Source organism: Aspergillus puulaauensis, chromosome 7 (genome assembly GCF_016861865.1).
Source record: "Aspergillus puulaauensis MK2 DNA, chromosome 7, nearly complete sequence".
NCBI lineage: Eukaryota > Fungi > Ascomycota > Eurotiomycetes > Eurotiales > Aspergillaceae > Aspergillus > Aspergillus puulaauensis.
The window spans coordinates 359,349-378,757 of record NC_054863.1 but is presented as its reverse complement, the minus strand read 5'-3'; the positions used below and the strand labels follow the sequence as shown (position 1 = coordinate 378,757).

Genomic DNA, 19,409 nt, shown 5'->3' with positions numbered 1-19,409 from the left:
AGGGGTATGTGGAAGCCCGTCATGGCAAGGGGTATGTGTTGGGGGATTATCCATGGGGAACATGTCAGAGCCCAGGGAAAGAGGAAAAAGCCGACAGGTTGTTGACTAAGCTGCATAAAGAAGCCGATGTAAAAAGGAACGCGGGGTTGTTCCGAGTTGGGGGTTACAATTGGCTGGAAGCGCATGTGGATGTCTCGGCTATTCCGGGGCTGAAAGTGTGGGTCTGGGACCATCAAGTGAGGGTTGTCAGATTACGCAGTGGAACGGTGTCGCAATTGTGAATCATGTGAATCTGTTTCATCAAACCTTCTTACACTAACTCGATATCTTCAGGATAACCTTTCGAGCTGCCCTCTGCTCAAACACCTTGTACCCCGCGGCAGCATCGGACAGCGAGAACTCGTGCGTAATATAGCCTTGTAACCTCTCTTGATTCTCCGTCAAGCATTGCAATGCATCCTCGAATACGGTACGGACAGGTACACGGCCAAAGTTGACCCTAAAATATTTGAGTTAGGTCCAAGTAGCAAACTTGATACGGACAGGGAACAAACGTGATATTCTTCTGATAGCATTCCAGGGCCGAGAAAGGTACCTCACCTTGGTGAAAGCCCACGGATGACAAAAAGCCACACGGCCGTAATAGATCGAATGCGGAGCGAAGCGCTGCCTTGTTGCCAACAACCTCGACAACAGCATCCGCGCCTCTGCCGCCCGTCGAGTCCAGCACCCGAGTGTTAATATCCTCCTTGCCGAGTATAAGAGGTATGGCACCAAGCTGCTTAGCCTCGTCCAAACGGTCCTCGACACTATCCACAGCAAATACGGTCTTGACTCCCTCCGAGCGAGCAGCGGCAATGGCACAGATTCCTACCGGCCCGCAGCCCAGGATAACAATGGTGGACTCTCGGAGCTTTTCACTGGAAGAATTGCGGGTAGCATCGTGTCCGTCTTGCTTGGTTGACTGAAAGCTCGTGAGGCGCGAACTGTACTGTATGCGGAGTCCCTCGAGAGCTCGATGTGCGCCGTAGTACCCGGTAGGGAAGATGTCACACATCATAATAAGTAGACGTCTATCGAGTCCAGCTGGGACATGCTGAAGCGTGCCGTCGGCGAACGGGACGCGGACGTATTCAGCCTGACCACCGTCGAGTAATTGGGTACCAAAGGCGGCGCCATTGACGCAGCGGTTTGTTAATCCCTGGCGGCAAAACCAGCACTCGAGGCTTTTTTGTTTTTTTAATCGTCAACATCTCATAGGAAAATAGCGAATATGCCATCGACTTACCAGACTGGGGAGAATATAGAAACGACGACATCTCCGCGGTGAAACAAGGCAATATCGCTTCCGGTTTCGTCAATGACACCGACGAACTCATGGCCCTTGTTTTGAATTGCATGTTAATACTATATATGTGTAGGAGCAAGCCGGATCCGACTAACCATGATGTGCCCAGTGCCCGTTTCCTGGTGGCCTCGATACATATGAAGTTCACTGTGTACAAGTAAGCCAATTGAAAGCAACCTGATATGTTAAGTCCAGCCCGTACCTTCCGCATATTCCTGCCAGGGTGACTCGAATAATCGCATCTTTAGAGTCTTTGATTTGCGGTCTTGGCTTCTCCTCGACGGCAATGTCGAACGGGCCTCGAAAAACTACAGCTTTCATAGACATGGTTGAGAAATTCGATGCGCAACCTACCATTTGGCGTCTTCAAAGGCGATATTTTTACTTTGTATTAAAATTCATGAGTTATAGATGGCGTTCGGCTTCTAAGCAAATGCGGGCGAGACCCAGAAGCCGAGATTGCCACCGGCGTCTCGGTGACGACGGTCCTCGCTCATCTTGTAGATTGAGAAGCCGGAAATGCTTCATTGCGGCGATCGTTTCACGGTCGTTCATTGCATAAGACTGGAGATGCCCCTTGGAAAGCCATGCCATTACCATAGCAAGGTAAAGCAAAGCATATTTACCCTTGAATCCTGAAATCTTTCTTCAAAATGACCCTCTTAAACACACCACTTCCAATTACCTTCAACCAGCTCTACATCAATGGAGAGTACAGTAACCCCCATTCACGGGAGTTTTTCTCCGTCCGCAACCCCAAGGACAACAGCTTAGTCGCGGAGCAAATCCCCATTGCAGACGGCGTCGATGTGGACAACGCGGTCAGAATCGCCGAAGCTGCATTCAATGGTCCCTGGTCAACATTCAGCGCTGTGGAGCGTTCAGCCTGTTTCCACCAGCTAGTTAATATACTCGACGAGAAGCTGTCCGATATACTACTTTTAGATTCACTGACGACGGGGAATCCCGTCTCGCTTATTCCCACCCGAGAAAGGAATTACATCCGCAATTGTCTTTTGTACTATGGTAAGGGTTAATTTCTTTGGGAAGGACCAAGTTAATGGTGCTGAATACATTTTAGCTGGCTGGACAGACAAGCAACGCGGCGATTACTACCCGGACGATGACGGATTTGTGAAGCTTGTCAGACATGAGCCTCTCGGGTATATATGCCTCTTCCCCTTCTTTACGCTCAAGCTCTCGTTCTGAGAATGCCTCGGTAAAATGCAAGGCTGATACGAATCACACCAGCGTCTGCGTCGCTATAAACCCCTACAACTCCCCTGTGGCCTCCTTCTTCATAAAAGCTGCCCCCTGTCTAGCAACTGGAAACGTCCTTATCGTAAAGCCATCGGAGAAGAGCCCCCTGGGCTCTCTGGCAGTGGCAGCACTATTCGAAGAGGCCGGATTCCCCGCTGGCGTTGTGCAGGTCCTTACAGGCGATGGCAGCACCGGTGGGCGACTGGCCAGCCATATGAGAGTGCGGAAGATCAGTTTCACGGGTAGTGTTGGTACAGGAAAGAAGATTCAGGTTGCGGCGGCTCAGAGCAATCTAAAGCGGGTCACGTTGGAGCTTGGTAGGGCTTACTTCTGAAATACTTTGCAGTGTAGATCGTGCAGTATGCTAATGTGGGGGGAAAATCTAGGTGGCAAGAGCCCGGCGGTGATCTTTGAGGACGTGGATCTGGACAATGCGGTGACTTGGTATCTCCCTTGAACGGGTTTGATTGTGGGGGTGACATGGCTGACGAGGCGCTAGGACAATCAATGGCATCCTGGCGCGAACAGGCCAGGTTTGCGTCGCGGCATCGCGTGTCTACGTGCACCGCTCGATCGCACGCAAGTTTCTGGATTTGTACTGTGCGCGCATGAAGGATGCTCTCAAGAATATCGGTGACCCACAGTCACCGGAAGCCAAGTTGGGGCCACTCGCAGACGCAATGGCCTTTGAAAAAGTGCAGTCGATGATTGCACGAGGCAAGCGAGAAGCCGAGCTGGTCGTGGGTGGCAATCGTATCGGGGAGCAGGGCTGCTTCCTCGAGCCAACGGTGTTCATCAATCCAAAGCCTGATGCCGAAATCTACAAGAATGAGGTCTTCGGCCCGGTCTCGGTTGTGAGGACGTTTGATTCGGAAGACGAAGTCGTTGCCTGGGCGAATGATACGGAGTATGGGCTGATGGCAGGGGTGTTTACTCGCGATATCAATCTTGCCATGAGAGTCTCTGCAAAGCTGGACTCCGGAGTTGTTGGAGTCAATTGCGTCAGCGTCGTATGTAGACTCCGTGGTGGGTATATCCCGTGGCTTGCTAACGCAAGACAGATGAATATCCAAGCGCCTTTCGGAGGTAAAAAAGCCTCGGGGATTGGAAAGGAGTTTGGCGAATACGTAAGTGCCCGAGTGATGTGAAGTTGAGGTTTGCGATTGTCTAACTTGCTTAGGCCTTGCGCGCCTTTACGGAGCCGAAGACTATCTTGATCAAGTAAGGCAGCTCCCCCGGCATCGACGCACTTGCTGATATCCAGCTAGTACTAGGTCATAATGCTATTTTTTGAGTATGGGCTTGTACTTGTTTCCCTTCGATGTTGGTCTTGACAGTAATCGCGTGAGAGATGTAGATTGAGATCTATACAAGCTGGATCGCGACTGATTCAACTTGACTTGGCGGTTGCATATTACTACGAACCAATTTGGCGATGGGAAATCATCTGTAACTTGGATAACGTAAAGCCAAAATGATATCCTTTTGTGGTGCTGTATGTATATTATGTTTTTAAGGACACTTTACCATTATTCACTCTAAGTACGAGACTATCTCGACCGAACGAACCCGGTCAACTCTATGGCCAATGTGACTATAATATTAGATAGACATTCAAAAAGCACGATGATCTGTTCTGAAGGTGCAATGCGCAAGCTTCGGCCTGGAGGTCCGACTGTGACCCTCGGTCGTCGGCCTTCGGGCCGGACGCGGCATCTTAAGGGAAGTAAAGTAGTCAAGATACCGAAGACTGAAACGCCGTGCGGCAAAGAAGGCTTTGGAGCTCCCCGAACAGTAACTACTCTAGCTGGTCTTGTTTATTCTGATAAGACTGCCACGCGCACTTGCAAACTACGCCACCATACGAGCCGTGGAAGTCTCTATCGCCCACAATGCACACCGCTCCTCTACGCATCGGCAATGTCTCCGGCGCAACAGGCGACAGCGCACATGCTATGCGCCGAATGGCACGCGATGGTAAGGTCGACGTGATTGTGGGCGATTGGCTGTCGGAGATGAACATTGCATGGAATGCCATCACCAAAAGCCAAGACCCCGAGTTAGGGTACGAGGTCGGATTCCTGGCGCAACTAGAAGAGTCTTTGGACGATATCATGGAGCGCAAGATTAAAGTTGTTACCAATGCAGGGGCACTCAATACGCCAGCTTTAACCTGGAGGGTACAGCAACTATGCCGCGAAAGGGGCCTTGGCGATATCATTATTGCAAGCGTTGTAGGGGATGACATGTCTGCGATCGTGACAGATCCATCGCAAAGGGCAGAGTTGCGAATGCCGCATCTAGACCACCCGGAGAAGCTATTAGATGACTGGGATGTCGAGCCTTACTGTGGAGTTGCCTATATAGGCGCTTGGGGCATTGTGGAAGCGTTGAAGGCGAACGCTCAGATTGTGATCTGCGGACGCATAACTGACGCCTCGCCCGTCATTGGAGCGGCAGCCTGGTGGTACGGTTGGAAGAGGACATATTTTGACGCCCTTGCAGGCGCTTTGGTTGCTGGGCGTATGTGGCTTTCCCAATTATCCTCCACAACCCCACCCCCCGACGAACTGGTACCGATACTCACACTTCCCCAGATCTCATTGAATGCGGACCGTATATCACCGGAGCCAACTTCCCGGGGTTCAAAAACTTTCTCCCCAGCCTGATCGATCTTGCCTTCCCAATCGCTGAGATTGCTCCGGACGGCAGCTGCACCATCACCAAGCCCGAGCAGCACGGAGGACACGTCACGAAACACAATACCATTGCCCAGTTGCTCTATGAACTCCAAAGGGAGTTATACCTGAATCCTGACGTGGTCGGCGACTTGCGGAATATTCAGGTCAAGGAAGAAGGAAAGGACCGTGTGCATATCACTGGAGCAACCGGGAGACCCCCTCCTCCAACTACCAAGGCCATGGTAGCCGCTCGTGGGGGTTACCAGGCAGAGACAGTCTTCTATATCAATGGGCTGGACGTAGAAGAAAAAGCACAGATAATACGCCAGCAGTTAAATCATATGCTTAGTGGCCATAACTTCTCCAAGTTATCCATAGAGCTATACGGGACGCCTGCCATAAACCCCCCGAGCCAACAGGCGGGCACAGTCTCGCTTCGCATCTTTACACAGGCCAGAAACATAAATGATATTTCGGCTGACAAGTTCAAGTCTCCAATCTATGCGCTTTGAATGCAAAGCTACCCCGGTAAGAGCCCCCAATCAATATTGTCTGGAGTTCCAACTCTAACAAGGAAAAGGTTACCATATGAGTCTGGACTTCCGAACAATGGTCCCAAAGCCATTTATGGAGATATTCCCTGCTACAATACCCCTTGACAGGCTTCAGCAAAAGGTTGTTCTCTCAACAGGGGGTGAATTAGATATTACACCGGCGCCCGTAACAGGAGAGTATGAAGTGATACGGCCATCCTACGAAGCAGCGTTACCTATTTCTATGGCTGACTTAGGGCCAACCGCAGTCGCTCCACTGGGCCGAATAGTACATGCTCGGTCTGGAGACAAGGCTGATAATTTCAATGTTGGGCTTTGGGTTCGCCATGAAGACGAATATCCCTGGCTGAAGTTGTTCTTGACAGTTGACATGCTGGAAGAGCTGCTTGAAGACGATTGGAGGCCCAACCAGTACGGAAGATATTCAGAGGTCGAGCGCTGCGAGTTCCCTAACCTGTTAGCGGTTCACTTTCGTGTTCTTGACTTCCTAGGGGGCGGCATTGCCAGCTCCAGTCGCGTTGATGGGCTCGGAAAGGGGATTGGAGAGTATCTGAGAAGCAAGCTTGTCTCGATTCCCGTCGAGTTCATGGAGAGAGAGCCGATTTGATCAGTATTTTGTCCTTAAGCAGAGCGATATAGCACATTAACCTCGAAAGACCTTTTGTAATCGATTACACGGATTCCATTGACACGTAATTGATGCTTGCTGCATGCAATATTCAGTATATGGCCGATATGGAGACCTGCAAAAGCCATCCACTGCGAGAGCCTACCCTGAGTCCCCGAACCCCAGAGTTTCTTCACCTCCACCCCTCAGCCCAGCTCGGTCTCTTTGAATTGGAGTCCCCGGATCACCAGCCCCCCCCACGTTCTTGTCGAAACTTGCTTCACAACTTCAGCCGCCCCCAGACTTATGCGGCCACTACCCTCCTCCATAAACTTCTCGATCTCAAACACCATGGCTATCTCAAGTTCCACGTTTCGCGCCCTTGTATGTTCTCTCTTCCCCTCGCTTATGAATGCTCAACCTCACACTCTCGTAGATCATCGTGTACGTTGCGCTGGGCAGCGTGGCGTACGGATACTGCTCCAGCATTATCTCCAGCACCCTCGCCCAGCCCTCGTTTCTTTCTTACTTCGAGCTGGACACGCGCAGCAATGCCAGTAGCCTGGAGGGCGCTATAAACGCTCTCTTCCAGGCCGGTGGTCTTGTAGGTTGCTTATCATGTATCGGGTTTGCAGACATTCTTGGGAGACGAAAGTCGATCCTAGTGGCCTCTGTAACCACCTTTCTTGGAAGCGCACTACAAGTAGGAGGTTTCCACATTGCTGCGTACCTTGTCTTTCGCTTTGTGACCGGGCTTGGTGTCGGTATGATCTCTTCACGCGGTAATTCGACCTGCGATAGATTATGCTGATGGATTTCTTTTATTGTCCTGATAAGGCGCGCTGGTCGTTTTAATCCCCCTCTATCAGTCGGAAATCTCACCTCCTCGCATCAGAGGCTTGCTCGTCGGTGCACACGGAGTGATGATCTGCGTAGGATATGCCTTAGCCAGTTGGGTCGGCCTGGCCTTCAACTTTGTTCAGGACCCCGCCGCCCAATGGAGAATACCGCTCGCTGTGCAATGTATCCCTCCCCTATTCCTAGCAATTGGCATTCCGTTTCTACCAGAGTCCCCCCGCTGGCTGATCTCCAACGACCACGTCGACGAAGCGTGGACCTCGTTCAGAGCAGTAGAGGCTTCATCGAATAAACCAACCGCCGAAGAGGAAGCAGAGCTGGTGGCCAGCTTCTCCAACCTTTGTGGCCTGATCCGGATCGAGAGTGAAGGTGATCATAGCTTCAAGGCCCTAGTGACCACGCGGTCCCTTCAGCAACGGTGTATGATAGGCTTCATGATTCTCTTCGGTTGTCAGGGCACGGCTACCCTGGTTATCAACAGTACTACCTCATCCATTTTCACGCTGGCTATGGCACCTTTCTAACGGTGGACTTAGACTACGGACCGTCGCTATACAAATCCCTGGGCTTCAAGACAACCGCCCAGCTCCTGATCCAAGCCGGCTGGATCTCGATCAGCCCATTCGGCAACCTGATCAACTCCCTCCTGGTCGACTGCGTAGGCCGCACTCGGCTGCTGATGGCAGGCTATATCGGGGTAATCATCGCCCTCGTCGGCGAATGCATTTCCGTGAGTATTTTCCAACGCACTGGATCGCAGCGCTCCGTCATCGCAGCGATCTTCTTCCTCTTCCTACACATGGCCTGTTTCTCGTCGACATGCGATGCGACCTCGTACATCTACGCCTCTGAGATCTTTCCAACGCCTGTCCGGGCGAAAGGGCTCGCCGTCTCCATCTCGGGGCTGTTCGTGGCGACCATCGTCTTCCTGCAGTGTGCGCCTACCGCGTTTGATACCATTGGCTGGAGATACTACCTGGTCTTTATTTCCTGCACCGCGGCGGTGTTTGTCTTTGTTTCGTTCTGTTGTCCTGAGGTATGTCAACGCTGCGTGGATGAATTCGGTGAATCCATCTCAAGGCCGCCGCTGACTGCAACCAGACCGGGCGGAAATCGTTGGAACAAATTTCCGATCTTTTTGATGGCCCTCGCGGGGAGAAGATGTTTGCGGCTGACAATACTGAAGACGAGGAGAACAAGGGTGATTTGCAAGAGATTGAAGACCGCACTGCTCCGTGACTCCACTTCAAAGCCTCCATATTGCTGCGTTGTGTATATGAAGGGATTGCTTCTAGAACGCCGCGATCTGCGTGGTTGTGCCGTTCTACACTTGATCGATCGTGGAATGGCTGGTGAGGCGGATTGAGACACAAGAAAAGAGGGGGGGTGATCTGGTTTCAAAAGCGTGGGAGCCTCTCTCCGCCGATTGTAGTAACAAATAGACTGCTTACGACTGTCAATAAATGACTCTCTCACACAATGTTTTGTTTTTTACGTACTTTCCCTGAACGGGAAGAACGGGGCTGTTACGTACGACATTCGACTGAAAAGATGCTTAGGAGTAAGCCTCCGTTCGGCTTCTCGGCCTTTCAGGAGAAGGGCGAGAACCTTAAGTGCGTACTCCAAAGGTAGAGCTTCTTTCACGTTCTTTCGCCATTAATTGAAGACCATTGTGAGAGGAATAATGTGGGGACCAGCTCGTCCTCCCCGCTCTCCCCCGCGATTCTTCTCCGAGTTATAAAAGTCTCTCTTCACGCTTGACGGAAGCTTCACCAATTCATCCATTCCAGTAGTAGCCCCTGGCAAAACTGTATAAGATGAGATCATACGAGCCACCATTCGTCCCACCCGAGTTCGACAATCTCCCGCGGGTCCCCGGTCAACCGCAAGGATGTCTCTGGGGGATTTTCGACAAGCCGGACAAGAAGGATGAACTGGGGAGTAAGTTCCACTATTTCCGATCCTCTATTGATTTCTCAACATTAGGCACGATAGCTAAGCAATTTCGGTGACACTCAGCCCTCAACTATCTCACTCCCTCGGTCGTCCTCGAAGCCACAAAAGAGGTGAAATTCGGGCAGCACGTCCAGCTGGACTGGGCGTTGGATAACCTGCAATTTCCAGCATCTGGCCGCGTTCCATTTCACCATCACGTGAAAGAGATGGATGCTGAGGGATTTGTCGGCCTCGACGATGAAATTAGACATGCATATGGGTTGGGTTGGGCCGGGTTGAGGCCTCAGGCGCCCCAACCCGCAGCGGGTTCGGGGATCTGATTGGTCAGCCCAAACCCTCATAGGTTTGGGCCGGGTTAGGGCGGGTTCTACCCAGAATTTCTAAGCTAGACCTAATTCGGATATGATCATCAGTATACTATCTCTTTTAGGAAGGGATTGATTATGGGTTCAGGACTGGGTTATACACCCTATAAACCCAAACCCTTCCTAAAAATAGAATTTTTAGAAAATATTAAAATTTTTATATAAAAATCTATATAGAACTAAAAAAATAGATAATTTAAATATTAAAAAATAAGGTCTAGAAAGGTGGTTAGTGGTCACTAGGGGTTCTATGTCAAAATATATATTTTGAAATGGGTTGCCAAGATATTTTTAAAAGCCTTAATAAGTCCACTATTATACAATATTTTAGGTTCTAATTAAAAGAAATAGAATATTTAAATATTGATTTAATAGAATATATATTAAATTTCTAGAAAATATCTAATTCTAGCCGGATGACGTCATTCTGGAGTTAGTGGGTTAAACCCAAACCCACACGGGTTTTCCCAAACGGGTAAAAACCCGCTGCGGGTTCTAGCTTAGTCATCCCACCCCGGACCCACCTGGATTCGGGCCGGGTCGGGTATAGGATTTCAGGGCGGGTTGTGCATGTCTAGATGAAATCCATATCAATACCCAGACTAGCTCGCAGTGGGACAGTCTTAAACATGTCGGTGCCATGCTTTCGAGGTTACTTGCCGAGAACTAACTGAGTGACTCTTTGAAGTGGGCTATTCAAGATCAAGCTGTGTTCTACAACGGGCTGGCGCTAAAGGATGCCGTGAAATTTCCGCAGAATGGAATTCATAGTGGGTGTTTCTGCTTTCTTTCTTTCTTTCTTTTTTTTTTTTTTTACGTGTCCCGTGAGTAACTATTACTAGATATCTGCGAGCGTGGGGGTATTGTTGGGCGTGGTATCTTAGTGGACTGGGTATGTACATCAGACCATCTCCATGTCCTCTTCTCCTGAACCTTAAATGAGCTAACACCAATCTCCCAGTTGAGATGGTGGCAGGACCACAATCCAACAGCTAATCCTCCCAACCCGGCAAGCAGATGGGCCATTTCGGTCTCTGAAATCGAGAAAACGCTGGAGTGGCAAGGCACGGAATGCAGACCTGGGGATATACTGCTCCTACGAACCGGATTCGTTAAGTGGCACAAGTATGAAAATCCACCAACTCCAACCCGGGCCCAGCAAACCACCATGTCCTTCTTTCCTTTCTTGCCCTTCCCCAGCTAACTCCAGTCCCTGAAAACAGCGAAGCGGGCGCCACCACGCGCGCGACCGGCGTGCGCTCGTGCCGATACATCGGCGTCGAAGGAAAAATGGAGACCGTCCGCTGGCTATACCGTAGACGATTGGCCGCCGTAGCCTGCGATACCATGGGGTTCGAGGCATGGCCGTATGCGCGCGACTGCTGCCTGCATGAGTGGTTGCTTTGTCAATGGGGGACGCCGATTGGAGAGCTATGGGATCTTGAGAGGCTGAGTGAGCAGTGTGCCGTGCTGGGAAAATGGTCATTTTTGCTTACGAGTGCGCCGTTGCATATTAAAGGTGGGGTGGGGTCGCCACCGGGGGCTATTGCTGTGTTGTAGCTGGGTTTTCTCTAGCTTCATCCGGCTATCCGCAAGAGGGTGCTGAATAATATAAAGAGATATATGAAGTAGTAAGTATAGTATATAATATATAAAGCTTGTTTTTAATATAGTATAAAGAGATATATAAAGTCTATATATTATAATTAGATAAATAATAGAAGAACTAAGATAACGAACTTAAAAGAAAAATAAAGCTTCTAGATAAGAAAAACCTAGTAATCTAAATAATAAAAATCTCTAAAATAGATATCTAGAAATTAAGAATTCTAGATATATTAGAATTCTAATCTAAAAATAATTACTTAATTTTGGAATTCGTCTAGAAATAGATATGTGATAACAACCCGAGGTCGGTAAATATCAAAGCTTCCGAAGTGCTGAAGTGCAGCCCGAAGGCTGGCTTCCGGTGTTGTTTTTTTCTCTAAATCTACTAACTACCTAGGCCTTTATATAGATACCACCGAAATATCGGCAGTAGCCCTAACTGATAGTGGAACCACTGGATATCGACACCACCGATTACACATCGGGGGTTCCGATATCGTTGTCCACCACTGTAAAGAACTGCAGAGAATCACATACCTAAGATATAATCTATAATAACCCTGGAAACTTATTAATAATAATCTATCTTCCTCCTAGTCTAACAACTACTTTACCTTATTATAGAACTCTTAGCTTCCAGGAAGGACAGCACTAGTTTCAGGGCTTAAGAACGGCCTCTAGCTATAGCAGTACTAAAAGATAAATATTAGTAATATTTAAATGTATAATAAGGGTAAATCTTATACAGGCAACAGCCAGGAAGATATTAACTAGAAAGAGAGAGTAAAACTAGAAGTTTAGATCCCTACCTCATATATCTATAATAAACAGGTCTTGATTAATCCATCTCTACACGGGGTGGATCCATGCGAAATAAAGAGTTATCAGATAGGCGATGTAATTACTATTATTAATAATAGACATTTATGGCCATGCCGGCACTTTATATCAAGGACTGTTTAAATCCTGGGCGCAGACATGTGAGTAAGTGGTTATTGTTCAGGGAATTTGAACAAAACAGCTGCTCTTACCTGCAGCTCAGTATGGTCCAAGTTACGCGACAGGGAATCTTGTGATAAGAACTGCTGAACATCATCAACTGAGGGATGGCTTTGAATATAATTTAGAAGTCTTCCAGATTTATTCTGACTGCTATTTTAATTTTTCAAGCCTACCCTTAAGGATACCCTTTTACTGATACTTTTTTTCTAGAAGCAGCACGAGCATAGGATACCCTTTACTTTTATCTACTATATATATATTATACTGTCTATATTACTTTCTGATCTTAATAATACTGCAAGCATGAGACTTTTTAGAAATATATATATTATTGTCTTTATACAATTATCCTGGTTATCTATAGCCAAGGAAATAAAGTAGCTTATTTATAAATAAGTTAGATAGTTATAGACTAATCTTTCTCTAGAGATCTATAATCTTGATATATAAGCTAAGAAAAATAGTACTTAATACTACATGCATACCAAAAATATTATCTGGGTTCTTGATCCTGGTCGCGTTGTCAGCTGGCCTGACTGAGCTCTCAGTTCGCCTCACATGGTCCCTTTCACCATATTTAGCGCTCTTCGTCTCGAGACGCTATTTAACTAATGGGATAATGGCACGGACACACCCTTCCTATGCAAAACTGACTCTCAGTCTAAGTAAGCACTCTACCTGCTACTTTAATAAGCATGATATCTTCATGTTTAGTGGCCTGTGCTAGACATGCATACGGGTTGGGTTGGGGCGGGTCAAGGCCTCGCGGACCCCAACCCGCAGCGGGTTTGGGTATTAATAATATTAAACCAACCTATAATAGGTTTGGGGCGGGTTCTGCGGGTTTAACCTATTAAACCCGGAGATTAATAGGATTAACCTACTATAGTAAGATACTATACTAAATAGAGCTAGACTAAATATTTAACTAGGATAGGTTAGAAAACCCGATCTAATCTATTTTTTATACTATAATATTATTTTAAGTTAGTACTAGAATAGGGATAAGAATTAAGTAGTTCTAAGGATTAGATAGTTACTAGAATTATATAGTTACTAGGCAGAGGCTAGGATCAGGTAGTTAGATAGTTTATAAATAGAAGATATTAAAGCTAGGATCAGATGATTACTAGGTTCAAGTAGTTACTAAGATCAAGCAGAGGCTAGGATCAGGTGGTTAAGTGGTTCGTGAAGCGGTTCATGAAGTGGTTCATGAATAGGAGATATCAAAACTAGGATTAAGCAGTTACCAGGATCGGGCGGTTGCTAGGATCAAGCGGAGGCTAGGATCAGGTGGTTAAGTGGTTCATGAAGCGGTTCGTGAAGTGGTTCGTGAATAGGAGATATCAAGACTAGGATCAAGCAGTTGCTAGGATCAGGCGGTTGCTAGGATCAAGCGGAGGCTAGGATCAGGTGGTTAAGTGATTTATGAAGCGGTTCGTGAAGTAGTTCATGAATAGGAGATATCAAGACTAGGATCGAGCGGTTGCCAGGATCGGGCGGTTGCTAGGATCAAGCGGAGGCTAGGATTAGGTGGTTAAGTGGTTTATGAAGCGGTTCATGAAGTAGTCTGTAAATAGGAGATATCAAGTCTAGGATTAAGTAGTTACTAGGATTAGGCGGTTAGGTGGTTTATAAACAGGGGAAAATCTAACTTCTATTATTATTATCAGTGAATATAGTAGTGAATATATAGAAGGGTTAAGATACCATCTCTTACCTATCAAGAGTAATTTTGATTTCTTCTTTCTAGGTGTCTGGGTTTTTCGTTTCTGAACCCCATTTCTGAAATCCAGCAATCTTTTCACGAACTTATCAGTAGTTTCTAGTTAAATCTAACCATTATTAGATTCCAATACTACTAAAAAGTGCTGGGAGGTAGACTGCCTCTCCTAAGGCTAGATCACGAGCGCCCCAAACCGGTCTTATTATAACTGAAGATATAACACAGGAAAAACTTGGGGACTACTTCCTGGGAACCTTGATAATTAATATACGCCGCCTTGATCGGGTATAGTTAGTTAAGCAAGGACAGAACTGAATAATTTCTGACTGTCTAGTTTGCTAACTCGTCAGCATGTTCTAACACAGAATCTAATAATATTCTAATCATACACGGCTTACTGTAACTGTTTGGAAGGAGGAGTTCGCAAGCATTCTTCAGTTATATATAGCAGATGGCGTGACTTTAAAGGATATAGAAAATAGAATCAAAGTTAGTAGAGGCAGCAAGGTATGATTCTAACCATAGTTAGTTTTTTCTAGGTGATACTGGACTAATAAAACTAGAGATTATTTATTAAATATTCCAGGCTGGTTTAACCTATTCTCTGAAATAGTTAATATCGTATCGAGGCACTTCTTATATTATTAGAGGAACAGGCAAAACTTGCACAGCAAGGGGCAAATAATCAGTATAGTAATATAATTTAAGTACCTGAAGTTAAGATAGTTATTTTCTAACCATAGTTAAAATCAAAATTTATCTAATAATCAGTAGGATTATTGCTGGGCAATCGACTTATATACTATTGATGATCTAGATTCGAATTTACTGGCCGCGCTCTGCGCGAATAGTAAACCTGTTAGTCTTTAAAACTCTGAGGATTATACTGTATATTATGTTATATTGAAATAAAATGTCCTGTCTGCCGAGGATCAGCAGAAACTAACTTTAAGTAAGACTGAATTTGACAGCTGGCTATATTAAATATTTAGGATCACCCTGGATACCACCCCTTAAATCAAGCTAATTCTCTGTAATAATATATAGAAGAATAGTTGTTTTTATTATGTATTAACTTACTATAGCGAGGCGACATTTAATTAGGCCTTAATCACTAGAATATTAGGAACTTAACTTAATTTCATAAGTTTTTATATATACTCTCTTATTATTATTCTAACCATTATTAGATTTAGATCACTGAATTCAAGAAGTACTTTCATTTCATGTTAAAGATCCTTGAGGGATCGGAAAACCTACTGTATAAGAATAATTTTATAAAGATCTTCTCCCTTCCTGCTGGAAGACCTGACTTTTACTTATGTCTTCTATTTTTTCCGAATATATCTGATTATTAGGACGGGAAAACCCCGCATAAACACCTATTTATCCTCCTGGTTAAATATTAATTAAATAAGGCCCTGCTGAAACTGTCTAAACTAGTCTATATTAGTGGAGCTAATTTCGAACATCATCAGCCTGACTTTATGGATATGTTGGATAAGAAGTAATACATCAGGATCTTCCATACACTTCATGATAACCGTGACTTGGAGTGTCCTAGTTAGTAGGTGATTTTCTAACCAAAGTTAAATATTACTTGATACTAATAATGAGAAGGTCGGACTGGACCTAACTTAAGAAGTATCCAGTCAAGCTAACTTACCAGCTACTAAAGCATATTCTAATATAGGTAGAACTAACATGAAAGTTTCCTAAGCAGGCGAATCACATACTACAATACTTTTATTTTATAATAGAGGTTAAGCAACTCATGCTTAATAAGAATACAGATATAGAGATTACCCGGTAGTTCATCCTAACAATTCTTAAGGAGGTTAAACAGGAGACTATATGGAGAGACACCGTGGTTGAAACAGAGATAAAATATTTCTAACTAATATTAGAAATATTCAGCTAATAAATACTAGCTCAAGATATTACTAATAAACTTACTAAATAAGGGAAAAAATGAAGACTATCTACAACAATTTACTAAGACTTATTAGACTAATATTATTAATCTGGTGACCCACCAGAAAACAGACTATCTCAGGGGTGATATGGCTTAATTTAATAATAAAATAACCCTTATAAGTAAAGCTTCTAACTATAGTTAGAATAATACTAATAGGATTATAGCAAGACCAACTCCTGCCAACCCCAACATAGGGAAATATCATTATTGATACTAATTTTCGTGATAATATAATATTACTTAAGACTCCAGCTCTTAATAACCTGTTAACCCGTGCTGTATTTGCTGATAAGAAGGATATTTTTAGCATTTTAATCTACTACTGTAAATTAAAGCAGAAAATGCTCCTGACCCTTAAGTAGGGCTATATTATACTACTTAGAAAGAATTCTCTTTATCTAAAAAATTTGATTACTTCTATGGTTAGTATCTACATACTCTCTTTCTAACCATAATTAAATTAAGTTATTAATTTTATTAGCAGGAGGAATATATAGCTGCGGCTGAAGTACTTATAGAACTTAATATAATATTACAGAAAATAGGGTATAACCTTGACTGTAATAACTTTAATAAGGACCTAAAATTATTTACTCTTAGGAGAGTTATTGCCCGACCAGTCAATACTTAACTAGAAAAACCAGGTTTTTAAGATGCACGCCCTCTGAAGTATAAGATATTAAAGAAAGAATACCTTAATGAGTTTAAACGCGCCCGGCGTCAGCGGATAAACATAATGGTTGAAAGATCCGGTACTAGAAAACACAAGAGAGGTAATCATAAGTTTCTAACTATAGTTAGAAATTATAGGGTTACTAATAGGATGTTAGCTGACCCCATACTCATGACTGTTCACACTATCCTTAAGATACTGATACCTATTAATATCAGGCAACTAGATAGAAACCGTATCGATGCTGATATATATCTACAAGTAACTAACTAAATCAAGTAAAAATACCTGGAATATATTAACATGACTGATAAGACTCGAGCGACTCAAGATACCCAGAAATAGTTAGAATTAAAGGATTTATATGCTTATTACAAGCTACAGATACTAGAGGATAAAATAGAAGATCTTGAAGTAGAACTGACTCCTAAAGATAATAATACAGCGGGTGCTGAAACAGCAGATATAGACTAAGCGGATCAGGAGATACCTAATTAATTAAATATTCTAACCATGGTTAGAATATCTTGAGTAAGGCAATAGTATCAGGTACTAACTCTATAGCTCTGTTATCCAACAGCCTACTCTATAATTTAGTGAAAGATATAAATATAATACTATATAAGAAATAGTTGAAATAACACAAGATTCAAGTTAAAATTATTTATTTATACATATAGTAGAGAGTAGATATACTTAGGATCAGTAGTTGAGGTACTATAGACTAGTATTAAGTAGTAGATTCTTATACTATATAAAGTAAAGCTAGCTTGAATACAGATATATATTTTCATACATATCCTTAGTCCTTTTACTATAGTTATTATTAGTTTAGTAACCTTAAGACTATTATAAATCACAGTCTTTATTAGTTAGTTCTACTTATGTAATCTATGACACTAGGTTAGATATTAATAATCTATAATTACTATTTATTAGTATTTCTGATTCTAATTCTCTATTTTCCCTATTATTCCTCTATATATAACCTTATTCCTTAATTAACTATATCTTAAACAGTACTATATACAGAGTAATCTAACTATAGTTAGATTACTTACTTTACAGTATAACTATAGCACAAGATGGAACCTAGTTATAACTTATCTCTTAAGATAAAGGGTGCTATAGTATATCAGTTACTGTATTATTTTACCAGACTCTCCCCTAATTAGTAGAAGAAATTACTAAAACCCAGGGCATTTAATAAGTGGCTCCATAATACTCTGGATATTCAGAAAACAAGTACGGCATGTATATTAGCGGTAATCCAGCATAATACCTTCTAATATATTATATTAGATTTATGTAAAACAGACTATAGCAAGAAATTCTTTACCTAGTCTCTTCTTAAATAGATTATAAATTCTAAACTAGACTATATAAGTTCCTCCCCTTTACTATAACATTTATTTAACTAGTTAACTAACCATGGTTAGATATGGGTTCGCGAGATTAAGAAATTTCTTAACTTCAGCTATACTATTTTCTAACATCATATTAATAATATTGTATCTGATAACTGGGTTAAGATACTAGAACTCAAGCCAGAAGACTAGAATAGTTAATTATAAGTCCTGTTTTTCCTAATATCTTATAATAATAGCTGTAGAGAAAGTAACTCCAACTTTCCTAGGGCCTTTATAACTTTCTTAAAGGATTATCCTGTACTAGGCTCTTTAGATATGCCTATTACTAGAGAAAGTATTATACTCTCCTAATATCCAGACTTTCTTTCAAGTCTTTCAGATATTAAGTACTAAGATATATAGCAAAGGCTTTATAATATAAAGCTGTCTATTATCCCTATATAGTATATTACTGTTATAGCTTAACTATTAATTTAGTACTTAAATATTTTGTTTAGGTATTTATGGTATATAAGTAAGAGGAATATTTTATTAAAGATTATAAGTATCCTGAACTATATTACTTGTTGGGTGTAACCAGACTAGGTTTATCTAGAATATACAAGTAAGGAGCTAAAGGAATTTTCCTGGGTAAACTACTTTACATACTTATTATAGAAGACCCATAATAAATATTCTACCTTGCTACAGTCAGCCTATCATGAACAGGCAGAGGTTTTCATTACTAAATTATGGGATTAAGTAAAGTCTGATCCATAATAGTGTGACCCTTATTATAAAAATCTGGTAAGTAACTCAGTATCCACAAAATCTTTTCTTGTTAGATTAGGCTGATCTGGTTTCAAGCTTCTAATATCTCTTCTATCAGAAACCTTTATATCTGGAGGTGTTGAAATAAATAAATACTGTCAGCAGTCTAAGCTATTATATTAGTATTAGGTCTTAGTTCTGGTGGTAGTATCATTCCCTTCACAATTAAGGGGCTTAATAGAGCCACTAAATGATTTAGCTAAAGCAGTTCATAATATAGATTTTCTATATAATCTAACTTTAGTTAGAAAATATACTGATCTAGATGATTCTAGGGGGACTCTTTATCCTGCTATTTAAGTTAGGGACTTAATATTTGCCACACCAATTTCAAGCATAACTAATAGTTACGCCTGCTTCCAGGACTGAATACTACTCCGAATTATTAATATATTATTTCAGAAGAAGACCTATTTAGGGTAATAGTACACTATCATCTACTAAAACAGGTATTACTTAAAACTCATAATCCTGGGTTATCTAGTTCTATAACAACAGGTATCTAATCCCTAGTACGTACATTATTCTAACTTTTAGTTCTAATACTGCTGATCCTTATTTCTCCTCCAGGATCAATACAAGGCCGCGGTTATCCTTCTAAAAGAAAAGGCAG

General features: G+C 43.3%; 7 protein-coding genes across 7 annotated transcripts; 6 read left to right on the top strand and 1 right to left on the bottom strand.

The window, feature by feature from the left end:
* Positions 1–315: 315 nt before the first annotated feature.
* APUU_70168S (alcohol dehydrogenase family protein) lies at positions 316–1,675 on the bottom strand (the record flags this gene model as incomplete). Its single annotated transcript, XM_041695011.1, has 5 exons — positions 316–499; positions 555–1,226; positions 1,289–1,383; positions 1,444–1,495; positions 1,551–1,675. 5 exons carry the CDS (start codon positions 1,673–1,675, stop codon positions 316–318), a joined length of 1,128 nt encoding a protein of 375 aa, XP_041560784.1.
* Positions 1,676–2,001: 326 nt separating this feature from the next.
* On the top strand, positions 2,002–3,833 carry APUU_70167A (aldehyde dehydrogenase family protein; the record flags this gene model as incomplete). Its single annotated transcript, XM_041695010.1, has 7 exons — positions 2,002–2,374; positions 2,430–2,511; positions 2,600–2,925; positions 2,995–3,052; positions 3,108–3,618; positions 3,670–3,735; positions 3,789–3,833. The coding sequence occupies 7 exons, from the start codon at positions 2,002–2,004 to the stop codon at positions 3,831–3,833; spliced, it is 1,461 nt and encodes a 486-aa protein (XP_041560783.1).
* A 667-nt stretch (positions 3,834–4,500) lies between these two features.
* APUU_70166A (acyclic terpene utilization AtuA family protein) lies at positions 4,501–5,801 on the top strand (the record flags this gene model as incomplete). Its single annotated transcript, XM_041695009.1, has 2 exons — positions 4,501–5,131; positions 5,206–5,801. 2 exons carry the CDS (start codon positions 4,501–4,503, stop codon positions 5,799–5,801), a joined length of 1,227 nt encoding a protein of 408 aa, XP_041560782.1.
* Positions 5,802–5,898: 97 nt separating this feature from the next.
* APUU_70165A (uncharacterized protein) lies at positions 5,899–6,450 on the top strand (the record flags this gene model as incomplete). The annotated part of the gene is made up of 1 exon (XM_041695008.1): positions 5,899–6,450. The coding sequence occupies one exon, from the start codon at positions 5,899–5,901 to the stop codon at positions 6,448–6,450; it is 552 nt and encodes a 183-aa protein (XP_041560781.1).
* A 351-nt stretch (positions 6,451–6,801) lies between these two features.
* Positions 6,802–8,547, top strand: APUU_70164A (uncharacterized protein; the record flags this gene model as incomplete). Its single annotated transcript, XM_041695007.1, has 5 exons — positions 6,802–6,834; positions 6,887–7,214; positions 7,288–7,788; positions 7,845–8,344; positions 8,410–8,547. The coding sequence occupies 5 exons, from the start codon at positions 6,802–6,804 to the stop codon at positions 8,545–8,547; spliced, it is 1,500 nt and encodes a 499-aa protein (XP_041560780.1).
* A 578-nt stretch (positions 8,548–9,125) lies between these two features.
* Positions 9,126–9,584, top strand: APUU_70163A (uncharacterized protein; the record flags this gene model as incomplete). The annotated part of the gene is made up of 2 exons (XM_041695006.1): positions 9,126–9,249; positions 9,328–9,584. 2 exons carry the CDS (start codon positions 9,126–9,128, stop codon positions 9,582–9,584), a joined length of 381 nt encoding a protein of 126 aa, XP_041560779.1.
* A 674-nt stretch (positions 9,585–10,258) lies between these two features.
* APUU_70162A (uncharacterized protein) lies at positions 10,259–11,189 on the top strand (the record flags this gene model as incomplete). The annotated part of the gene is made up of 5 exons (XM_041695005.1): positions 10,259–10,264; positions 10,318–10,399; positions 10,472–10,521; positions 10,591–10,754; positions 10,853–11,189. 5 exons carry the CDS (start codon positions 10,259–10,261, stop codon positions 11,187–11,189), a joined length of 639 nt encoding a protein of 212 aa, XP_041560778.1.
* Between the last annotated feature and the right edge of the window lie 8,220 nt (positions 11,190–19,409).